Source organism: Rhinatrema bivittatum, chromosome 7 (genome assembly GCF_901001135.1).
Source record: "Rhinatrema bivittatum chromosome 7, aRhiBiv1.1, whole genome shotgun sequence".
Classification (NCBI taxonomy): Eukaryota; Metazoa; Chordata; class Amphibia; order Gymnophiona; family Rhinatrematidae; genus Rhinatrema; species Rhinatrema bivittatum.
Window position 1 is genome coordinate 222018089 of NC_042621.1, and position 19869 is coordinate 222037957.

At 44.1% G+C, this 19869-nt stretch overlaps 1 protein-coding gene across 1 annotated transcript in view; it reads right to left on the reverse strand.

Annotated features, from left to right (window-relative positions):
• Positions 1-19869, reverse strand: part of PLCE1 (phospholipase C epsilon 1) — a 401333-nt gene that overhangs the window by 51144 nt on the left and 330320 nt on the right. Inside the window, exons 24-25 of the mRNA XM_029610717.1 lie at positions 5838-5969; positions 2909-3199 (exon numbers count right to left, since the gene is read on the reverse strand). Coding sequence (XP_029466577.1) covers positions 2909-3199; positions 5838-5969 — 423 coding nt within the window. The remainder of the gene's footprint in view (positions 1-2908; positions 3200-5837; positions 5970-19869) is intronic.

The following is a 19869-nucleotide window of genomic DNA, read 5'->3' on the forward strand; positions in this document are numbered from 1 at the left end:
GGGTTGATTTTCAAAAGGATTTATGTGTGTAAAACCCGGTTTTATGCGCCTTTTGAATATGAACCGGCCAATGTCCACAAACGTATGCGCAAAACCCAGTTTTATGTATACTTCTGTGCATGGCCTCAAGAGGCATTCCATGGGCTGGAGTTAAGAAAGGGAAAGGAATTATACGCATATTTTCACATTTTTTAAAATTATGCACATAGATCTACAGGCACGAAATTACACCTGCATGTATCTTTCTGCATATATGTTCACATGCATAGCGGACAACCCGCAAATTTCAAAGAAGACTTATTTATTTAATTTATTTATTTAAAGGCTTTTATATACCGGAGTTCATGCACTTGTGCATACCACTTCGGTTTACACAGAACAAGGAACAGAAAATTACATCAAACAGATTGAACAATTAAACAAATATACAATTACATCCAACAATTGGGTATAAATAACATGGCTAACTTAGTAGGAACTTAGAGTTTGAGGTAAAGGAGAGAAATAGTACCAAGTGGTAACAGAACAATGTAAATGGCTAAATAATAAATATAAATAGTAAATACAAATTCTTATAATAAATACAGGTGTTTACAGATTACAGTCTTCATGAAAAGTTTACGTCTACAGAATAGGGTTAAGTAAATAAGAACTGGCGGTTATTTCTATAGGAGTGAAGACTTCAAAAACTGAGGTTACATCTGGATTAAGAGGTATTGGTGTAGCATGCTCAAATATTTAATGATTTGGAATTGTGAGACCAAGGATAAAATTAGGAGTTGTTTGATATGATTATAAAAGCGAGAATGATTCAAGTTCTGGGATGTGGTTCTGAGCTAGACCTTTAAGTGTAAGCTTTTGTAAAGAGCCAGGTCTTGAGTTTCTTTTTGAATGTTCGAGTACACGTTTCGAGGCGAATGTCCGTGGGGAAGGCATTCCAATGAAGGGAGCTGGCAGTCGAGAATGCACGTTTCTTGAGTGAGGACTTGGCTGAAGGTACGTGTAAGGTGCCTAAGTATCTGTTTCTGATTGGTCTTGAAGACTCGTGTAGGCGAAGTGGAAGGCTTAGATCTAGCGACGTTTGTGAATGGATGTTCTTGTGTGTTATAGTTAGCACTTTGAAGATGATTCTGGATCTGATGGGGAGCCAGTGTAAGTGTTTTAGTATGGGTGTTATGTGTTCACTTCTGCTGGTGTTAGTAAGAATCCTTGCGGCGGAGTTCTGCAACATTTGTAGAGGTTTTGTGGTTATGGTTGGAAGGTCTATAAGCAGAGAGTTGCAGTAATCGATCTTGGAAAATAGTATTGTTTGGAGGACTGTTCTGAAGTCCTGAAAATGCAGGAGAGGTTTCAGCTTTTTCAGAATATGTAGTTTATAATAGCATTCTTTCGTTGTGTTCTTGACAAATTCTTTGAGGTTCAGCCTTTTGTCTAAGGTGACCCCCAGGTCTCTTACTTGAGTGGAATTGATCATTGGTGGTGAGGTTAGGTTGTTGGTAGGCTGAAGGTTCTCATCTGGAGTGATAAGCAAAAGTTCTGTTTTTGACGTATTAAGTACTAGGTTAAGGCTAGATAGGAGTGAGTTTACGGACTGTAGACAATTGTTCCAGAAGTTGATGGTGCTGGAGATGGAGTCAGTGATTGGCAGCAGAATCTGAACATCGTCTGCGTATATGAAGTGTGTGACCTTAAGACTTGAGAGTAGATGACATAGGGGGAGAAGATAGATGTTAAAGAGGGTGGGGGAGAGAGAGGATCCTTGGGGGAACTCCGAAAGAGGATTTGACCGGGAGGGAATCCTTGTTGCTGATTTTGACCTTGAAAGTCCTATTGTGTAGGAAGGATCTGAACCATTCCAGGGCTGATCCTGAGATGCCTATGTCTGAGAGCCGGTCGATCAGGATAGAGTGTTTTACGGTATCAAACGCAGCTGATAGGTCGAGGAGAATCAGGAGGTATGGGGTCTTTTTCTCCAGACCTACGAGGACTCTGTCAGTTAGAGAGGTTAGGAGGGATTCCGTACTAAGGGATTTGCGGAATCCGAATTGGGCTGTTGTGAGTATTTTATGCTCTTCTAGGTATTCAGATAACTGTTTGTTGACTATCCTCTCCATAAGTTTGGCTACAAATGGAAGGTTAGCTATGGGGCGAAAATTAGCTGGGTCTGTAGGGTCCAAGTTGGGTTTTTTGAGGAGAGGTTTGAGGGTGGCTAGTTTCAGGATGTCTGGTACTAGTCCTTGGGTTAGCGAGCTATTAATTATCTCTGCTAAGGGCTTCGCTATGATGTTCGGGATGGTGAGTAGGAGTTTAGCAGGGATGGAATCTGTCGGGTGAGTGGAGGTGAGTGGACTTATGTGGGCTTTTTGAAAATTATCTTCATAATCACTGGACTAGCTGAATCATACTTTTCGCAACAGCATGCAACAGGGAAGTTTATAGGCTGAAAAAGAATGAATTGGTCAATCTGATGCCTTTTTTGGCACATAAATGCTTAGAACTACACACATGAGAAAAACCTTGAGATCATCTCTAGTGAGCCTAATTCAAGCTTTTAAATTTGTGTACACACTGTTTTCAATATCAAGACTCGGCACAGCAATGGATTATGAATCAGCATCAAACTTGTGAGATGCAGTCTAAGACCATATGGAAGGTTTGCATAGAAGTCCCTGGATTTTTCCCCATTTATGATCCCTTTAAAGTGCCGTAGTGGTATAAAAACGCTCAGAACATCAACTCCTTTCTTGATTATGTACCTACAACCAACTTCGTTGTCCTGGCTTTGTAACTGCTTATGAATCCTTGGGCATTTGCCTCTAGAACAGAAAGCAAGATCCTTCCTGATGTATTTCCCCAAACGAATTAAAGGCCCACTTATGTTTCCAGCCCCAGACTGTTGTTTTCTTACCATCTGTTTGGTAGTTCAGAGCCACGAGCTGAATGCCATGCAGCCAGAATATAAGGGGGTTGGGGTTGGAAGAATCAATGCGAGTAGCAGCAGGGTAAGTCCTCAGCAGCTGGCAGACGGTGTGCTGAATCAGTTTTTGAGAATACCGTCTGCATAAGCGCTTGGCAGCGTTCTCATTCAGGGACGAGATATGATAGCAGCGAGGTGTCCTAATGATAGCACTCAGGGAAGGGGAGGGGTTGGAAGGAGGAGAGCAAGGCTCTTCCCAGCTCTGCCGCCCTTCAGTTGAACCTGGCAAGAAAAAGGATTACAAAATGATACCTGGATTCTATGCAGATGCAATACCTTTTTTTTATTTTTTTTAAAGAATTATCCAAAAAACGATGACGTTCATGAGTTTTCGAGAGTCAGCTCCTTTTTTCAGATGTAACAGAGAGGGTCAAGGAAAAATCTGGGTCCTAAGCAAAGAACTTTACCACTGAACATTTTTTTTTTAAAGAAACTTAGGGCTGGATTTTAAAAGGGTTACGAGCATAAGTTATGCGCGTAACCCTTAAAAACCCCCCGCGTGCGCCAAGCCTATTTTGCATAGGCTCGGCGGCGCGTAAGTCTCGGGGCTTGAAAAAAGGGGTAGTCAGGGGCATGGCCAGGGGGCGTGATGTCAGCTTGGGGGCATGTTCGGGGGGGTGGCTGAGTGCCCCAACACAGCAGCCTGTGTTGGGACCTGCCGCGGCAGCAGACAGCCGGCGCACGTAAGTTACGATTGCCCAGAGGCAGGCGTAACTTCGCGGATAAAGGTTAGTAGGGGGATTTAGGTAGGGTTGGGGGGTGGGGGGAGGCGGAGGGAACGGGCAGCGCGTGCAGGGCTCGGCGCGCGCAAGTTGCACAAATGTACACCCCCTTGCGTGCGCCGACCCCCCAGATTTTATAAGATATGCGCGGCTACGTGCGTATCTTATAAAATCCAGCGTACTTTTGTTTGCGCCTGGTGCGCGAACAAAAGTACGCGCGCGCTGTTTTTTAAAATGTACCTCTTAAAGTTCGCAGATGAACTGCACAATATTTTTTGCAGCTGAGTTTACACAATGCTCAGAATGATAGTATTGTATTTATTTATTGAGATCTTTTTAATAGCCTGTCTCATGCTGCAGGTGATGTACAAATGCAAACATCTGGTACAAATAAAAATTACAGAAACAGAATATATAATAAAACAACAGCAACACTACCTAAGAAGCTTTACAGTTCAAATGGTCTCAACCCTAGATACCAACCCCATAAATAAGGCCTAAAATCCACAAAACTTTTTAAATTACGTCAATTAGCAGGTAATTTTCAAAACCAAATTAAAACACGGATTTGTGTGTATAAAAGTATTTGCAGAACCTGATTTTGCACATATTTTTAATTGTACACAGCTAGGTGTTCCAGGTGGTGAAGCTGGGATTCATGCACACATCTTTGATTTTAAAACGTATGCATGCAAATTCCCATGCACAAGTTGTGCCCTGCAAACAAGTAGGTGCAGCTTTGTGTGCGCTGTTCTGGATATTTTTCATAGCAGCTTTACCTGCATAAGTCCACTGTGAAAATTGGTGCACTGTGTGCATTTTTGCCAGCCTCCTTATGTGGGCTGTTTGAAAGTCACCCTCCTTCTGTTTAATGGTTAGACTTCACTACATATTCTAAAATGCTTAGAAGAATCTCTGTTCCATAATTAAATGCTGCATATTCCGGCCCTTACCAATATCCTAGCATAATTGTATGGATGATAAAATAATCTTTTTATGATTACCATAAGGCACCATCAAGTGTACACCATTGTAGGATATTGGTAATTCTTATGTGGCTGAAGTCACCAGACCTTTGGCATCTTACTTTACAGTACTCCTGAGGTCTGCCAACATCCATAACAATGTACAGCCAAGTATTATTATTTGAGTGATGATCAACAGAGAGGGCTGGTGATGGCAGTCAATGTTCTACTGACTACAGGCAAAGCAGAGGACCCTCAGCCCACCATTGTTAATAATGACCTATAGTAGAGGTCATTATTACCAACACAAATCATTTGCATCATAAAGGGAAAGTACACATAATCATTATGCATGTCTTACATTTAAAAACTGCTTAAGAAGTGCTATGAAGAAGATTCTGAAGAATAAGGATATCAGAACACACAATTCCTGTCCTGACATTCAAAGCCATTCACATGGGGTTGGGCCTGGTGATCAGAGGAACCTAGCTTCACTTCTTGGGTCAGGTTAGCTGGGGCTGAGATTCTGTGGAGGTAGCATTCGAACCCCCCTCTCCTCCCGGAAGAGGGAATACTGGTCATCATGTAACGGCAATACCCAGCAGCTGGATTTAGGGCTCATGACTGCAGGGGCTCTCGGAGGAGCCGTGGTATGTGGCCCCTGTCCCACGGGCTATTGTTGTAATGACTGGGCTAGCTGAGTTGGGAGGGGGATATAAAACAGAATACAAACTCCCCAGGTAGCTGAGAATGAAGGCTCATGGCACCGGATTTGAGCCCTAGCTCCAAATGAGCTGGAAGCACAAAAGAGCCGGAGGAAACTGCTGGCTCCAAAGATACAAAAGCCATTCTCCTGGGGTTTACAATAAAAACTTTTGAGATGAGCACTGAATGTAGCAAAACTGCTCATAAGGAAAGTTCTACCAATGTTTTGAGCTTCCTATTAAATAACCTTTTGATTTTAAAACGTGGTCCATATTAATAGCATTAAAGGTAATTCTGTATGCAGGCTAGTAATGACCTACAATCTTTTTCTTAATAAATGATGGCGTTCTCAATAGCTCATTAATTTGTTAGCACATTCTGTGTTTATGATGGTCATATCAGAGCTCCTCGGTATACAGCACTGCCTATGCCAGGTTACTGAGTAATGACTAACAATGCTGACTTTACCTTTTCCAGATGCCTTGGCAAGTGCTGTTGGTTCCCCGGGACTCGTTCTGCCAGGATTGTTGCCAAAAATGGACTTCCTGCTTTTTCTTTCCTTTCCCCTGCCAGATCCACACGGATTTAGAGTTGAAAGGCCTGTTCCCATAAAATTTAAACAAATGAACTGAAGATCAAGAGGGCACAACATTTTCCATAGCTTTTCCCCTTAGATTTTCAGGCTCTGAAGCAGCCTGTCACTGTAGCGTGCAGCTCGAGAAGTGGGTCACAGTTAGAATGATGTTTAAGATAGCTGTACCCCCTGAAGGCTGGCTCTTACCATCCTGACCTGATTCCTTAAGGTCCTACTGAATACAGTTCTTAATCAAATACTGAAAGTAAAATCTTTGCGGAACAAAAAACCTGCTAAGGAGGTAATTGTTTCCCTTCATGCCATATCTGCAAAGTACGCAATTAGAGAGTTCCTTCTCAACCCTTTATCTATAGAATGGCTGAAAATTTCTTCAGTGTGCTTTTTTTTTTGCCTTTCTCAGGATTACTGCTTAAAGGAAGTTATTTTATTTTGACAAACAGAACAAGTTAAACAGGATGGGCCTTTGCTTTTCTTTCAGCTTAACTATGTGACTGGGAGAGATGTGTAGTCTACGATGTCCTGCGGGAAGTGCAGGTGCAGTAGTTTCTGCTGTAGGACCTGTCACAATTGTACTGCTGACACACAAAACTGGATGATGTCACTTTGGCCTTGCACAAAATGTCATACTCAAATAGAATTTGTTTTGAATAAGTCTTAGCATAGCTGAAAAGAGAAACAAACATACACCAACATTAATTATCTAGAGGCAGGGGCAAGGGAAAAACCCCCCATACTTTAAATATAGAACCAAACAAATTTCCTATTTAACTCTACAGTTTCATAATCAAGCAATAAAGTAGCGTGGTAGTCGTGTCAGTCCACTTGACTGCTTAGAAATGAAGGTCAACAAGCAAAAATAATGTAAGAGGATACCTTTTTATTGGACTAATGTGATAACTTCCGAAAGCTAGTCAAGAAATTAACCATCCCTTTCTCAGATCTGAACCGAATGAGCAGGTCAGAGCAAGAGATGACACTGCCAGAAAATACAGTTGAATTACAGAATACATTATAATGGTAGTGTGAAAGGGGAAGGAGGCTTAATAGGGAAGAATCAACATGGTTTTAGCAAATGGTAGTTTTGCCATATAAATCTACTTATTTATTTGGATTTATAACTTTTTTTTTTTTTAAATATGAAATTCACCCAAAGCAGTTTACAGTGCATTAGAATATCAGTTAAAAAAAAAAAAAAGAAGGTGCACCTTAGGACTAAACTCTAGAAGCTCTACAAACAACACAGTACAAATACTAGTGAATAAATTCAGAATATAATAAGACTGTAGCAAGAGATTTGTTTGTAGCAGCATGTTTAAGGCATTTGCGGCAGTGTCTTGTAATCACTTTAGTATCTTCACCTTGCAGGATAGGCATTAAAGACCTATGAGCCAGGCTTTGGTTTGTTTGTTTTCTGAAATGGGAGTGGTCCTGTATTTCTCAGAACTCTTCTGGGAGGGAATTCCGGAGAAGGATCTGCTGGGGATGTCTGTTCTTTTCGATGACGGAATGACTGAGGATCTGAGTGAGGATGTTAGTGCCATGTATACAGAGGGATGGTAACTTTTAAACAGGCACGCGGATGCACATGTGTGCACATTCATCGGACCGCACCCAGGGATGTGGCCAATTTATAACATACGCACGTCTGTGCGCAATTTTAAGTGCCTATGTGCACAAATGCCGCTTCTACTGTGCAAGTGGGCCATTTTAAAACACATACGCACCGACGCCATTACCAGTTTTCTCAGTTTGTTCCCAGTTTGCCCAGGTAATGAATAGGACTTCCAAACCCCCCCTAATTTATTTGCCTTTCTTTTCTCCTATTAGCCCCAACCTTTTAATCCCCGCCAATCTGCTAATTTCTCTTTATTTTATTACTTACATGTCCTCCATAGCAGAAGCAAAATTATGCAGCGGGGACCCCAACGCTTGCCTGTGTGCGTAAGCATTTACACACAAATATGTACAGTATTGATAACCAGTATAGTTTTTGTAGGTCTGGTATAATGTGATCGAGCTTTTTATATCCATCTATCAGTTGTGCAGCGGAGTTTTATATTAGCTGGAGTATGTGGAGGGCCTTATCTGTTAGACGCTTGTACAGTGCATTGTAGTAGTCCTGCCTTGTAGTTACAGTGGTATAAAACACTGTGAGCAGAACTGACTTCTTTATAAATTTTCTAGTTGAAAGTGGCAGTTCTTTATTGCTGCCTGGATTTGTGGGAGCACGGCGAGTTCCAAATCCAGGTTGATGCTGAGGCTTTTGACATGTTTTTAATGGGAGGTCATAGGTTACAAATGGGATTTTAATGTCTAGAACTTGTCTAGGTTTGTTTTGTACCCAAAGAATCTCAGTTTGTTGGGATTCTGTTGGGTTCCATTTTTGTAATACACAACCATCTAAGAATCAATTCTAGCTGTTTGGGGGTCCTGGTCCATTGGTAGCAATCCACATAAATATAGGCTTTTATGTCAAACGTACAGATCAGCTGTGTTGACGGTTTAAGGTATATGTTGAACAGCACTGGTGAAAGAATGGAGCCTTGGGGGAATCCAAAGTCTAATATCTAGGGTCCTACTATTACTACTTAATATTTCTATAGCGCTACACGACATACGCAGTGCTGTACAAACATACAAAAAGACAGTCCCTGCTCAATAGCCCTTACAATCTAATAAGACAAACATACAGGACAAGAGACTTGGGTATTTCATAAAGCAAGATAATGGTTAAAAGAAAAGAAAGTTAGCAAGACTAAAGCAGACAATCAGTCATAAGATTTAAAAGCGGTTTCAAAAGCACGGAGTCCAAATATGTTGTCAGCAAAATGTACAGGCTGAACCAGGTTAGGACCTTCTTCTCCTAGTCAGACTTCTGCTAGTCAAAATAACAGGATGTTATGATCTATAGCAGTGATGGCCAACCTTTTGAGCTCAGTGTGTCAAAATTCATAAAAAAACCGAGCATAACTCGGGTGGTGTGTCACTTCTAGAAAAATCCATAATTGTGATATTTGCAGCTCTAATTAATAACAAAGTTATAATTTTAATATATGTACTGTATTTACTAATAAAGCAAAAACAAATAATTCTTTACCTTATCTGCTTAGTGACTTTTTTGTTGCTGAATTTCATCGGCTAAATCTTCAATTAAAACACTCTCTCCCCCTCCACCCACCCCCTTCCCACAAAACTCTTACTCCCCTGGATTTTCTCATACATACTCATGCTCTCACACTCACTGGCTCCCTCACATACACACAAACACACACACCCAGGCAGGCTCCCATTCATTTTCACACCACTCCCGCTCCATCCTCCAGGCAGACACCCATGCATTCACACACATACACCCCCAGGCACAGTCCCATTCATACACATGCACACACTAAAGGCAGATCCCCCTCTCTTTTGCCAGCAACCTCGGAGCCTCTCTCATTCCTCTGCTGCCACTGTCACTGCTGCCACATGACTATTGGGGATGTTGCTATTCTTGCACATTCCCAAAGATTACATGTGCCAATCACTAAAAAGAATTTTTTTTTTTTACTTTGCTGTCTGATCTTAATTTTCTAATTGGTTGGTCACAGGCTTTTTTTTTCCACCTTCCCTTTTTTTTTTTTTTTTTTGCCAATTCCTTTTATATTGTCTTTTTTTCTGTTTCTTTTCTCTCCATCTTCTTCCCTCAAACACACAGTCAGGTTCTCATTCTCACATGCATTTCTCTCTCTCACACACACACACAGGCTCTCACTGTCACATGCTCTCTCTCATACAATCATTCATACACACAGGCTCTCACTGTTACATGCTTTCTCTCATACAATCATTCATGCACACAGGCTCTCACTGGCACATGCTCTCTCTCATACAGTCATTCATACACACAGGCTCTCACTGTCACATGCTCTCTCTCATACAATCATTCATACACACGGGCTCTCACTGTTACATGCTCTCTCTCATACAATCATTCATGCACACAGGCTCTCACTGGCACATGCTCTCTCTCATACAATCATTCATGCACACGGGCTCTCACTGGCACATGCTCTCTCTCATACAATCATTCATGCACACAGGCTCTCACTGGCACATGCTCTCTCTCATACAGTCATTCATACACACAGGCTCTCACTGTTACATGCTCTCTCTCATACAATCATTCATGCACACAGGCTCTCACTGGCACATGCTCTCTCTCATATAATCATTCATACACACAGGCTCTCACTGGCACATGCTGTCTGACTCACACACACAGGCTCTCTCTCACTCCCACATGCTGTCTTGCTCAAGCACATGCAGTCTCTGCAAACATTCAGGTCCTCACACACAATCTCTCAACTCATCTCATACACGCGCGCACACACCCTCTACAGACCCTCAGCCTCTCTCTCACCTCTGGGCCTCCTCTTCGCGGGTCGCCGCAGGATGGGCTCAGCAGCGGCCCTGCTACCGGGCCTCTTCCTCTTCTCGGGCCGCTGCGGCTCTGCTACCGGGCCTCTTCCTCTTCTCGGGCCGCTGTGACTTGGGATTCGCGGCGGCCCGTAAGCGCAAGCGATGCTCCTCTTCTGCACGCACTGATGCTTCTGCTCCTTCCTGCCCACGCGGCTCCGGCAACGTTTACTTCCGGGGCTGCACAGGCAGGAAGGAGGAGGAGCATCAGCGCATTCAAACACGATCTTTTTCTTTGGGCTGTGGTGACGTGAGCCTCACCACAGCCCTGCCTATCTGCCTGTCGCTGCGCCCGGGGGCATTGGGGAGATACTGAAAAACTAATTTTAAAGGGTTGGCGCAGCTGATAAAAAAAAAGGCTCGGCACAGCCGATAAAAAAAAAAAAATTTGATAGTCCCAAAATGCTACGCGTGTCAGCAAAAACGGCTCGGCGTGTCACCTCTGACACGCGTGTCATAGGTTAGCCATCACTGATCTATAGTGTCAATGCTACACATAAATCAAATACCACCAAGACTACTGACTGGCTTCTATCGCAATATCTCAGGAGATCATCTAATAGGTTGACTAGGAGTGTTTCTGTTCCACGGCCTTTTCTGAATCCAGATTGATACGGGTTCAGTCAGTTTTTCTCTACTAGTCAGTCATTCAGTTCAGTCTTACTAACTGTTCTACTAATGTCCCTAGGAAAGGGATAGTTGACACCAGGTAGTAGCATTAAGGTTTGTCTAGATCTAGGTTTGTCTTTTTTTTTTTTTATTAGTGGCTACACAATGGCTTTTTTTTTTTTAGATCTGTAGAAAGCACGCCTTCAGTGAGGGAGGAATTTATGATTCTGGTTGCTCAAGCTATGAGGTCTTCATTTGCTAACTTTACTAATTAGGAAGGGCATGAATTGAGGATGCAAGTTGTTGGACTTAAGCCAGTTATGATCTTTCTGAGACCTTCTTCCATGATTGGGATAAATGAGTCTGGTGTACTTGGCAGGGTCAAACTTATCTTTTAGATATTGGATATTTTTTTTAACATGTAAATAAACTTGTAGATAAAGGTGAGCCAGCTGGATTTTCAGAAGACATTTGACAAACTCCCCCAAGAGAAACTCTTTATGAAATTAAAAAGTCATGGGATCTATGAGGCAGTGTCCTCCTTCTGTGGATTAGTAACTGGTTAAAAGACAGGAAACAGGGTAGGATTAAATGATCAGTTTTCAAAATGAATAAAGGTCATTAGTGAAGTGCCACAGGAATATGTACTGGGCCCTGTGATGTTTAACATTCATAAATGATTTGAAAAAGGGAACAATAAGTGAGATGATCAAATTTACAGAGGACACAAAATTATTAAAAGTTATTAAAACAGGAGCGGATTGCAAGGAACTACAGAAGGACCTTGTGAGACCAGGAGAATGGGTATCTGAATGGCAGATGAAATTTAATAAGGAAAAGTGCAAAGTGGTACACATAGGGGAAAATTATTCCAGCTACAGGTCACTCAATGCTAGTGTCCATATTAGGACTCACCACCCAGGAAAAGGACCTTTGAGTCTTTTTGGACAATGAATTGAAATCCTCAGTTCAGTGTGCAGAACAAACAAAAAAGGAATCAGAATATTAGAAATGATCGGAAAAGGAATGGAGAATAAAATGGAAAATATCCATGGTGTGACTGCACCTTAAGTATTATCTGCATTTCTAGTTGCTTAATCTAAAAAAAACTAATACCATAACTAGAAAAGCTGCAGATGAGGGCAACAAAAACGTTAAATGGTATGGAATGACTCCCCTATGATGACAGACTACACATGTTTGAGCTCTTCAGCTTGGAAAAGAGACTGCTGAGAGGAGACATAATAAAAGTTTATAAAATCATTGAGTGGGGTGGAACAGGTAAATAAATGTTGGCTATTTTCCCTTTCAAGTAATAATAAAACAAGGGGACAATCCATGCAATTAACAATCAGCAGATTTAAAACAAATCATAGAAAGTGCTTTTCCCCTCATAAGAACATAAGAATTGCCCTACTGGGTCAGACCAAGGGTCCATCAAGTCCAGCATCCTGTTTCCAACAGTGGCCAATCCAAGTCAAAAGTACTTGGCAAGTACCCAAATATTAAATAAATCTCAAGCTACTACTGCTTAATAATTAATAGCAGTTTATGGATTTTTCCTCTAGGAACTTATCCAGACCTTTTTTAAACCCAGCTACACTAAGTGCTGTAACCACATCCTCTGGCAATGAATTCCACTGAACAAAAAAGAATTTTCTTTGATTTGTTTTAAATGAGCTACTTGCTAACTTCATGGAGTGCCCCCTAGTCCTTCTATTATCTGAGAGAGTAAATAACCAATTTACATTAACTTGTTCAAGTCCTTTCATGATTTTGTAGACCTATCATATCCTCCTTCAGTCATCTCTTCTCCAAACTGAAAAGCCCTAGCTTCCTTAGCCTTACCTCATAGGGCTACCATTCCATGCCACTTATTTTGGTTGCCCTTCTCTGAACTTTCTCCAGTGCAACTATATCTTTTTTAAGATGCAGCGACCAGAACTGCACACAGGATTTAGATGCACAATCAAGTTTGGAATCTGTTGCCAGAGGACATAGTCAAGGTGATTAGCATAGCAGGGTTTAAAAGCAGTTTGGCCAAATCCCTAGAGGAAAAGTCCATAACACATTATTTTTTTAACTGTTTATTTAAACAAGGCACATCATATAAAATTCAAAGTCCATATCTGCATGTAGCAACACAATATTGAACAGTTGCCCATGACAAAAGGGCTTCAGAAACAGAATAATATAAAAAAAGGGAAGAAAATAAATATGCAAATCAGAATTATAATGCAATTCTATGCATTCAATATCTCCCCTCGACAACTCTAGTAGGGGGACCATATGTGGCAGACCCTCACAGTATGGCCACTAGATGCCACTATCCCTGACCTTTATACCTTTCTCATAGGAGCCATCCTTAACCTTCAATCCCCTCCCCACCTGGAGGCTCTGGACTGGATGTCTCAGTGCTATTTAGCTTAGCCATGTTAATACTCGGGGGGGGGGGGGGGGTTCAGTTTGAGGAAGTAGTCAGAGTAAAGATGTATTTTTTTCCACACTCTGTAGGGTCTCCTGGCTGTCAAAAGGAGTTTTCTTTTAGGAGAGATATCTCACAGTGCAATCCCTGCCAGAGGATCCCACACATTATAAGTTAGAATGTTGAGCCAGATGCCCTCTTAGGGTGAGAGGGCATCTGGCTCAACCTAGGGTTTAGAATAGGCTCACAAGACTTGTGAGCCTATTCTAAACCCTAGGCAGGCAAGCGCCAGTGACAGATCCTTTTGTGAGAGACTGTGAAGGCTAGATGAGTTCTATTTTTGGAAGGAACTTAGGTTCACTCTGGCTCTTTGTGGAAAGTCATCCTCGCTGGCCATACTCAAAGGACAGGGACTGACGACCAGTGAGCCCATTCTCAGCCTGAATGTGGCAAGCACCTGTAACAGCATGAATATCAGTTTAAGAAGATATGTCCAGTTTAAGCTTTAAAGTATCTTTTTGGACTTTGAGTTAAGTGGAGAGGTTTTGTATCCCCCTTCCTCACTGGAATTGCAGTGCTGTGGTAAAGCAGAGTTGCTTACCTGTAACAGGTGTTCTCCCAGAACAGCAGGATGTTAGTCCTCACATGTGGGTTACATCTTCGGATGGAGCCCTATCACGGAACACTTTTGTCAAAGTTTCTAGAACTTTGACTGGCACACTGAGCATGCCCAGCATGCCACCAACCCTGCATCTAGCAGGGGTCCCCCTTCAGTCTCGTTTGTAGCAAAAAGTATGAGCGAAAAATAAAATAATAAAACATAAGCGAACCCAACTTCATGGGGTGGCAGGTGGGTTTCGTGAGGACTAACATCCTGCTGTCCTGGGAGAACACCTGTTACAGGTAAGCAACTCTGCTTTCTCCCAAGACAAGCAGGATGATAGTCCTCACATGTGGGTGAATAGCGAGCTACAGGATGCCCAAACAGAATGAACCAAAAACACCCAACGACATGCAACAGGCACAACTGGGGTGGTTTTGGGAATGAGGGCAGCCTGAGTTTCTCAGTGGGTCGTAGGCAGGAAGTTGGGTTATTTAAACTGGAAATAAATTACGCAGGATAGACTGGCCAAAGATGGAATCTTGTCAGCCAGCCTTGTCGAGACAATAATGAGCTGTAAATGTATGAAGAGAGCTCCATGTGGCAGCTCTGCAGATGTCAACCAGAGATACAGAACGGAGGTGCGCTACTGAAGTTGCCATGGCTCTTACTGAATGTGCTTTTATGCGTCCCTGTAGCAGAAGGCCTGCTTGTCGGTAGCAGAAGGAAATGCAGTCTGCCAGCCAGGTGGACAGGTCTGCTTGCCCACCAGAACTACCAATTGGTTTTATCAAAGGAGACAAACAGTTGGGTGGACTTCCTATGGGCTGCAGTACGGTCCAGATAAAAGGCAAGCGCACGTTTACAGTCCAAAGAATGCAGAGCCCGCTCACCTGGTTGTGAGTGAGGCCTTGGAAAAAAGGTAGGAAGTATTATGGACTGATTTAAGTGGAAATCAGAGACTACCTTTGACAAGAATTTAGGGTGAGTGCAGAGTACCACAAGATCGTGAAGAAATTGGGTATATGGTGGGTATGTTGCCAGTGCCTGTAGCTCACTGACTCTGCGAGCTGATGTTATAGCAACTAGAAAGATCACTTTCCAAGTGAGATGTCGAAGCTCGCAGGAGTGTAGGGGCTCGAACGGAGGTTGCATGAGCCGTGCTAGCACAACATTGAGGTCCCATGCTGGGACCGGAGGACGCAGTGGAGGCTTTAGCTGGACCAAGCCTCTCATAAAGCACACTACCAGGGATTGTGCCAAGATCGAGGCATCTCCTACAACCTTGTGGTAAGTGACATGGTGCTGAATGGAAGAAGTCTGCAGACCAGACTCGGAAAGGTGCCACAGATAGTCCAGGAACCTTGTTGTGGGGCAGGAAAAGGGGTCTATTTCTTTTGTGGTGCACCACAAGGAGAATCTTTTCCATTTGGAACGATAAGCTCTCCTAGTAGAGGGCTTTCGTGAAGCTACAAGGACTTGGGACACACTGTCAGAGAGATTAAGGGATTGTAGCATTAACCTTTCAACATCCAAGCTGTTTGAAACAGGGAGTGAAGGTTCGGATGACGTAACAGCCCGTTGTTCTGCGTTATCAGAGTTGGATCTGTGCCCAGGCAAATTGGTTGCTGGACTGAGAGGTCGCGTAGGATGGGAAACCAAACCTGACGCGGCCAGTGAGGGGCTATGAGGATCATTGTGCCCCTGTCCTGCCGTAACTTCATGAGTCTTGCTGATGAGTGGAAGTGGAGGGTAGGCATACAGAAGACCCGTTGCCCACAAGTTGGTGAAGGCATCTTGTGGCGGTGGGTTGTGGCTGCAGTGTAGAGAGTAGAAATTGTTTATTTTGCAGTTGTGAATTGACGCAAAGAGGTCTATGTGTGGGCAGCCCCACTGGTGAAATATTCAATTTGCTACAGTGAGATCTAGGGACCATTCCTGGGGATGAAAAGTCCGGCTGAGGTTGTCCATCACACTGTCCATGCCTGCCAGGTAGGTCGCTCTCAGAAGCATGGAATGGGAGAGAGCCCAGGCCCAGATCTGCTCCGCCTCCTGGCCTGTGCCCCCTTGCTTGTTGAGGTACCACATTGCTACCTGGTTGTCTGTTTGAATTAGGATTACCTTGTTGGAGAGGCAATCCCGAAAAGTGAAGAGGGCATATCGAATTGCCTGGAGCTCCAGAAAATTTATCTGGTGCTTTGCTTCCGTTGTGGTCCAGGTTCCCTGGGTTTGAAGGTTGTTGACATGGGGGCCCCCCCCCAACCCAGGTTGAATGCATCTTTTGTCAGAGTAATTTGAGGTTGTGGAGGTTGGAAGGGTAGTCCTATCTGAAGATTGGACTCCTGTATCCACCAAGCTAGTAAGAGACGAAGCTGGTTGGTGATGTGGACAATGTGGGACATGTGTTGATTTGACTGGGACCACTGGGACTTTAAAGTCCATTGTGTTACTCTCATGGCTAGTTGAGCCATTGGGGTTACATGAACCGTGGATGCCATGTGACCTAGCAAGGTTAGTAGATGACGAGCTGTAGTGGTTTGGTGAGTCTGTACTGCTTTGGCCAAGGTTGATAATGCACATGCCCGGTCAATTTGGGAGAAACGCTTTGGCTTGGGCAGTGTTTAGATCTGCTCCGATAAACGAGAGGGTGCGTGATGGAGTCAGATGTAACTTGGGATAGTTTATTAGAAACCCCAAGGATTGCAGTAGGCTGATGGTGAAATGGAGGGACTGGAGCACTTCCTCCTGGGATGGACCTCTGAGGAGCCAATCGTCTAGATATGGATAGACGTGGATGTTGTTTTGTCGCAAGTGAGCTGCGACTACTGCCAGGCATTTCGTGAATACACGGGGTGCAGATGCTAGGCTGAATGGCAGCACTCGGTATTGGAAATGATTGTGGCCTACTACAAACCTGAGGTATTTTCGAATCAGAGGGTAGGGGAGGAGGAATAGCCTAGTGGTTAGAGCAGTGGGCTATGATCCAGGAGGCCAGGGTTCAAGCCCCGCTGTTGCTCCTTGTGACCTTGGGCAAGTCACTTTACCCTCCATTGCTTCAGGTACAAAACTTAGATTGTAAGCCTTCTGGGGACAGGGAAATACCTACAGTACCTGAATGTAAACAGATGTGATAGCTCAGATCAAATGTTGGTATATAAAAAATAATAAATGTGGGCATAAGCCTCCTGAAGATCTAGAGAGCAGAGCCAATCACCCTGTTGTAGTAGAGGGAGCAGGCTGCCCAAGGTTACCATTTTGTACTTTTCTTTGCAGAGATGTTTGTTTAGGGCGCGTAGGTCCAAAATAGGATGAATGCCGCTTGATTTCTTTGGAATTAGAAAATACCAAGAGTAAAACCCTTGACCCCACTGCAGCCGAGGTACCGGTTCGACGGCACTGGATGGGTTGAGAGCTCTGTCTCGAGAAGTGAAGTGTGTTTGGTTAGACTCCATGCTGGACATGGTGAAAGGTTCAGTGGTATCGTGAGGAAGTTCAGATAGTAACCATGGGTGACCACAGGGAGGACCCATTGGTCTGTTGTAATTGTGTACCATATGTTGGCAAAGTGGCACAAGTGGTCTCCTACTGGAATGGGCGTGGTAGGTAGGGGTTGATTTCTGCCCTCTAGTAAGGAGTCAAAACCCCGATGCTGGACCAGTCTGCGGGTCTGGTTGGGGTTTTGGGGTCCTGGGTTGTCGAGGCTGGCCTTTTTGGGAAGGTCTAGGTTGTTGAGTACGGGATGGATGAGGTGGGTAATGCCTACGTGGCTTATAGGATAGCCTCCTAGGATCCCACTGAAAAGACCTCTTGGTGGTAGATGGGAAGTCTGAGGGGAGAGTGGACAGCTGACGCAAGGTGTCATGATGATCTTTTAGTTGCAACACTATTTCCTGAATTTTGTCACCAAATAAATTGTCCCCTGTACATGGAAAGTCTGCCAACCTTTCTTGGACCTCCTGGCGTAGATCAGAAGACTTGAGCCATGCCCAGCATCTGGCGCTTATGCCGATACTCTTGAGGCAGTTTCAAAGATGTCATATGCTGCCCTCACTTCATGCTTTCCAGCATAGAGTCCATTCTGAAGGATTGTGGTAAGTCCTTCTTGATATTCATCTGGTAGGGTTTCAGAGAATTCTTGGACCTTCTTCCAAAGATTCCTTGAGTACTGATAAGCTGCTATACGTGCCATCAGCAGAGAACCATGGAAGACTCTTTTTCCGAAGGTGTCCAAGGATTTCTGTTCTTTACCTGGAGGGGCAGAAGAATGAGGCCGGGATCTTTTAGTTTTCTTCTGGGCAGACTCCCGGAGCTGACTGGACCAGATAAGTGGCATCAGTTTTTCTATTCGCTGGTGGAACTGTGCCGGGGTGTTCCCAGATGCGTTGTAAGAAATCAAGAAGCACCTCATGTACTGGAACTGCCATCACTTCCTTAGGGGCATCTTATGCCTGGCATCCTCCTCCGTTTCATAGTTTAAAAGGGATGGTTTCAGACATCTCTTTAATGAAGTTGGCAAATGTGAGGTCTTCAGGAGGGGAGCGGCGGCGTTCTTCTGGGGGTGAAGGCTCTGACAGGAGTTCATCCAAGTCCTGAATATCAGAAGACTCATCACCCCAGGGATCATATGGTGCATCTTCAGCACCATGTGGGCCTTCAGATGGAGGTAAGGGTCCAAATCCAGCTGGATCTGGAGGTGGCACCGATTGGAAGGATGGAGGCACCGATGTTGGTGGTCTTGGAGGTGCTGATGGCATGGAAGGAACAGGCACCGATGTCAATGCACCAATTAAGGTATCCAGGTGCTCGAGAAGTGGAGCCAGCATGGTAGGCATCGGGTCGGGTGTCGGCATAGGAGCCGGTGCCGATGGAGATTGGAATCCCCTAAGTGCCTGGAGTACTGCCTCTTGGACCATCTGGTCCAATTCCTCCCAGAAGGCTGGCGTTGGCAGCACAGCCACTGGGGTTGGAGGCTCAGAAGGCTTTGCCGGAGGGTCCACATATATCAGTGGAGTCTCGGCTCCCAGCACCGGTGCTGGTGGGGAAAGCCTCGATGTCCCGGGTCCAGAGAGGGATGGGGCCCCTTCTCCCCGGGACTTCTTGGCCAGTGGTTCTGTCAATGCCGATGGCTTGCCAGTGGCGGCATTGGAAGAAGGCTCATGTCTATGGCGGTGACTGTGTTTTTCCCAATGCTTGGTCCGGTCCTTCTACAGCACCGAGGAGGAAGATGTCAATGCCTTCGAACATGAAGAGGCTGGTGAAGGATGGTCACCGGTGTCTCGATGCGGAGACTTCGATGGCGATGGAGTTGTTGAATAGGAAGGCTTTCGACTTGGTGTAGCCTTGGCTGGAGTAGATGGAGAAACTCGCTTAAAAAGGTGTTCCATCTTTTCTAAGCGGGCCCTGCGGCCTTTTGGCGTCATCTGAGCACAGCTAGTAGGCTGTGAGTGGGCCCCAAGAGAATTTGAAAAGAAGTTGGCTGTAGAGGCAAAAACTCACAGTAAAAACTTTTTAAAATATATCTGAAGCAGAAAACCTGTGAGGGAGTCAGTTGGACCGTTAGATGATCGAGGGGTTAAAGGGGCACTTAGAGAAGATAAGGCCATCGTGGAAAGATTAAATGATTTCTTTGCTTCGGTGTTTACTGAAGAGGATGTTGGGGAGGTACCCGTAATGGAGAAGGTTTTCATGGGTAATGATTCAGATGGACTGAATCAAATCACGGTGAACCTAGAAGATGTGGTAGGCCTGATTGACAAACTGAAGAGTAGTAAATCACTTGGACCGGATGGTATACACCCCAGAGTTCTGAAGG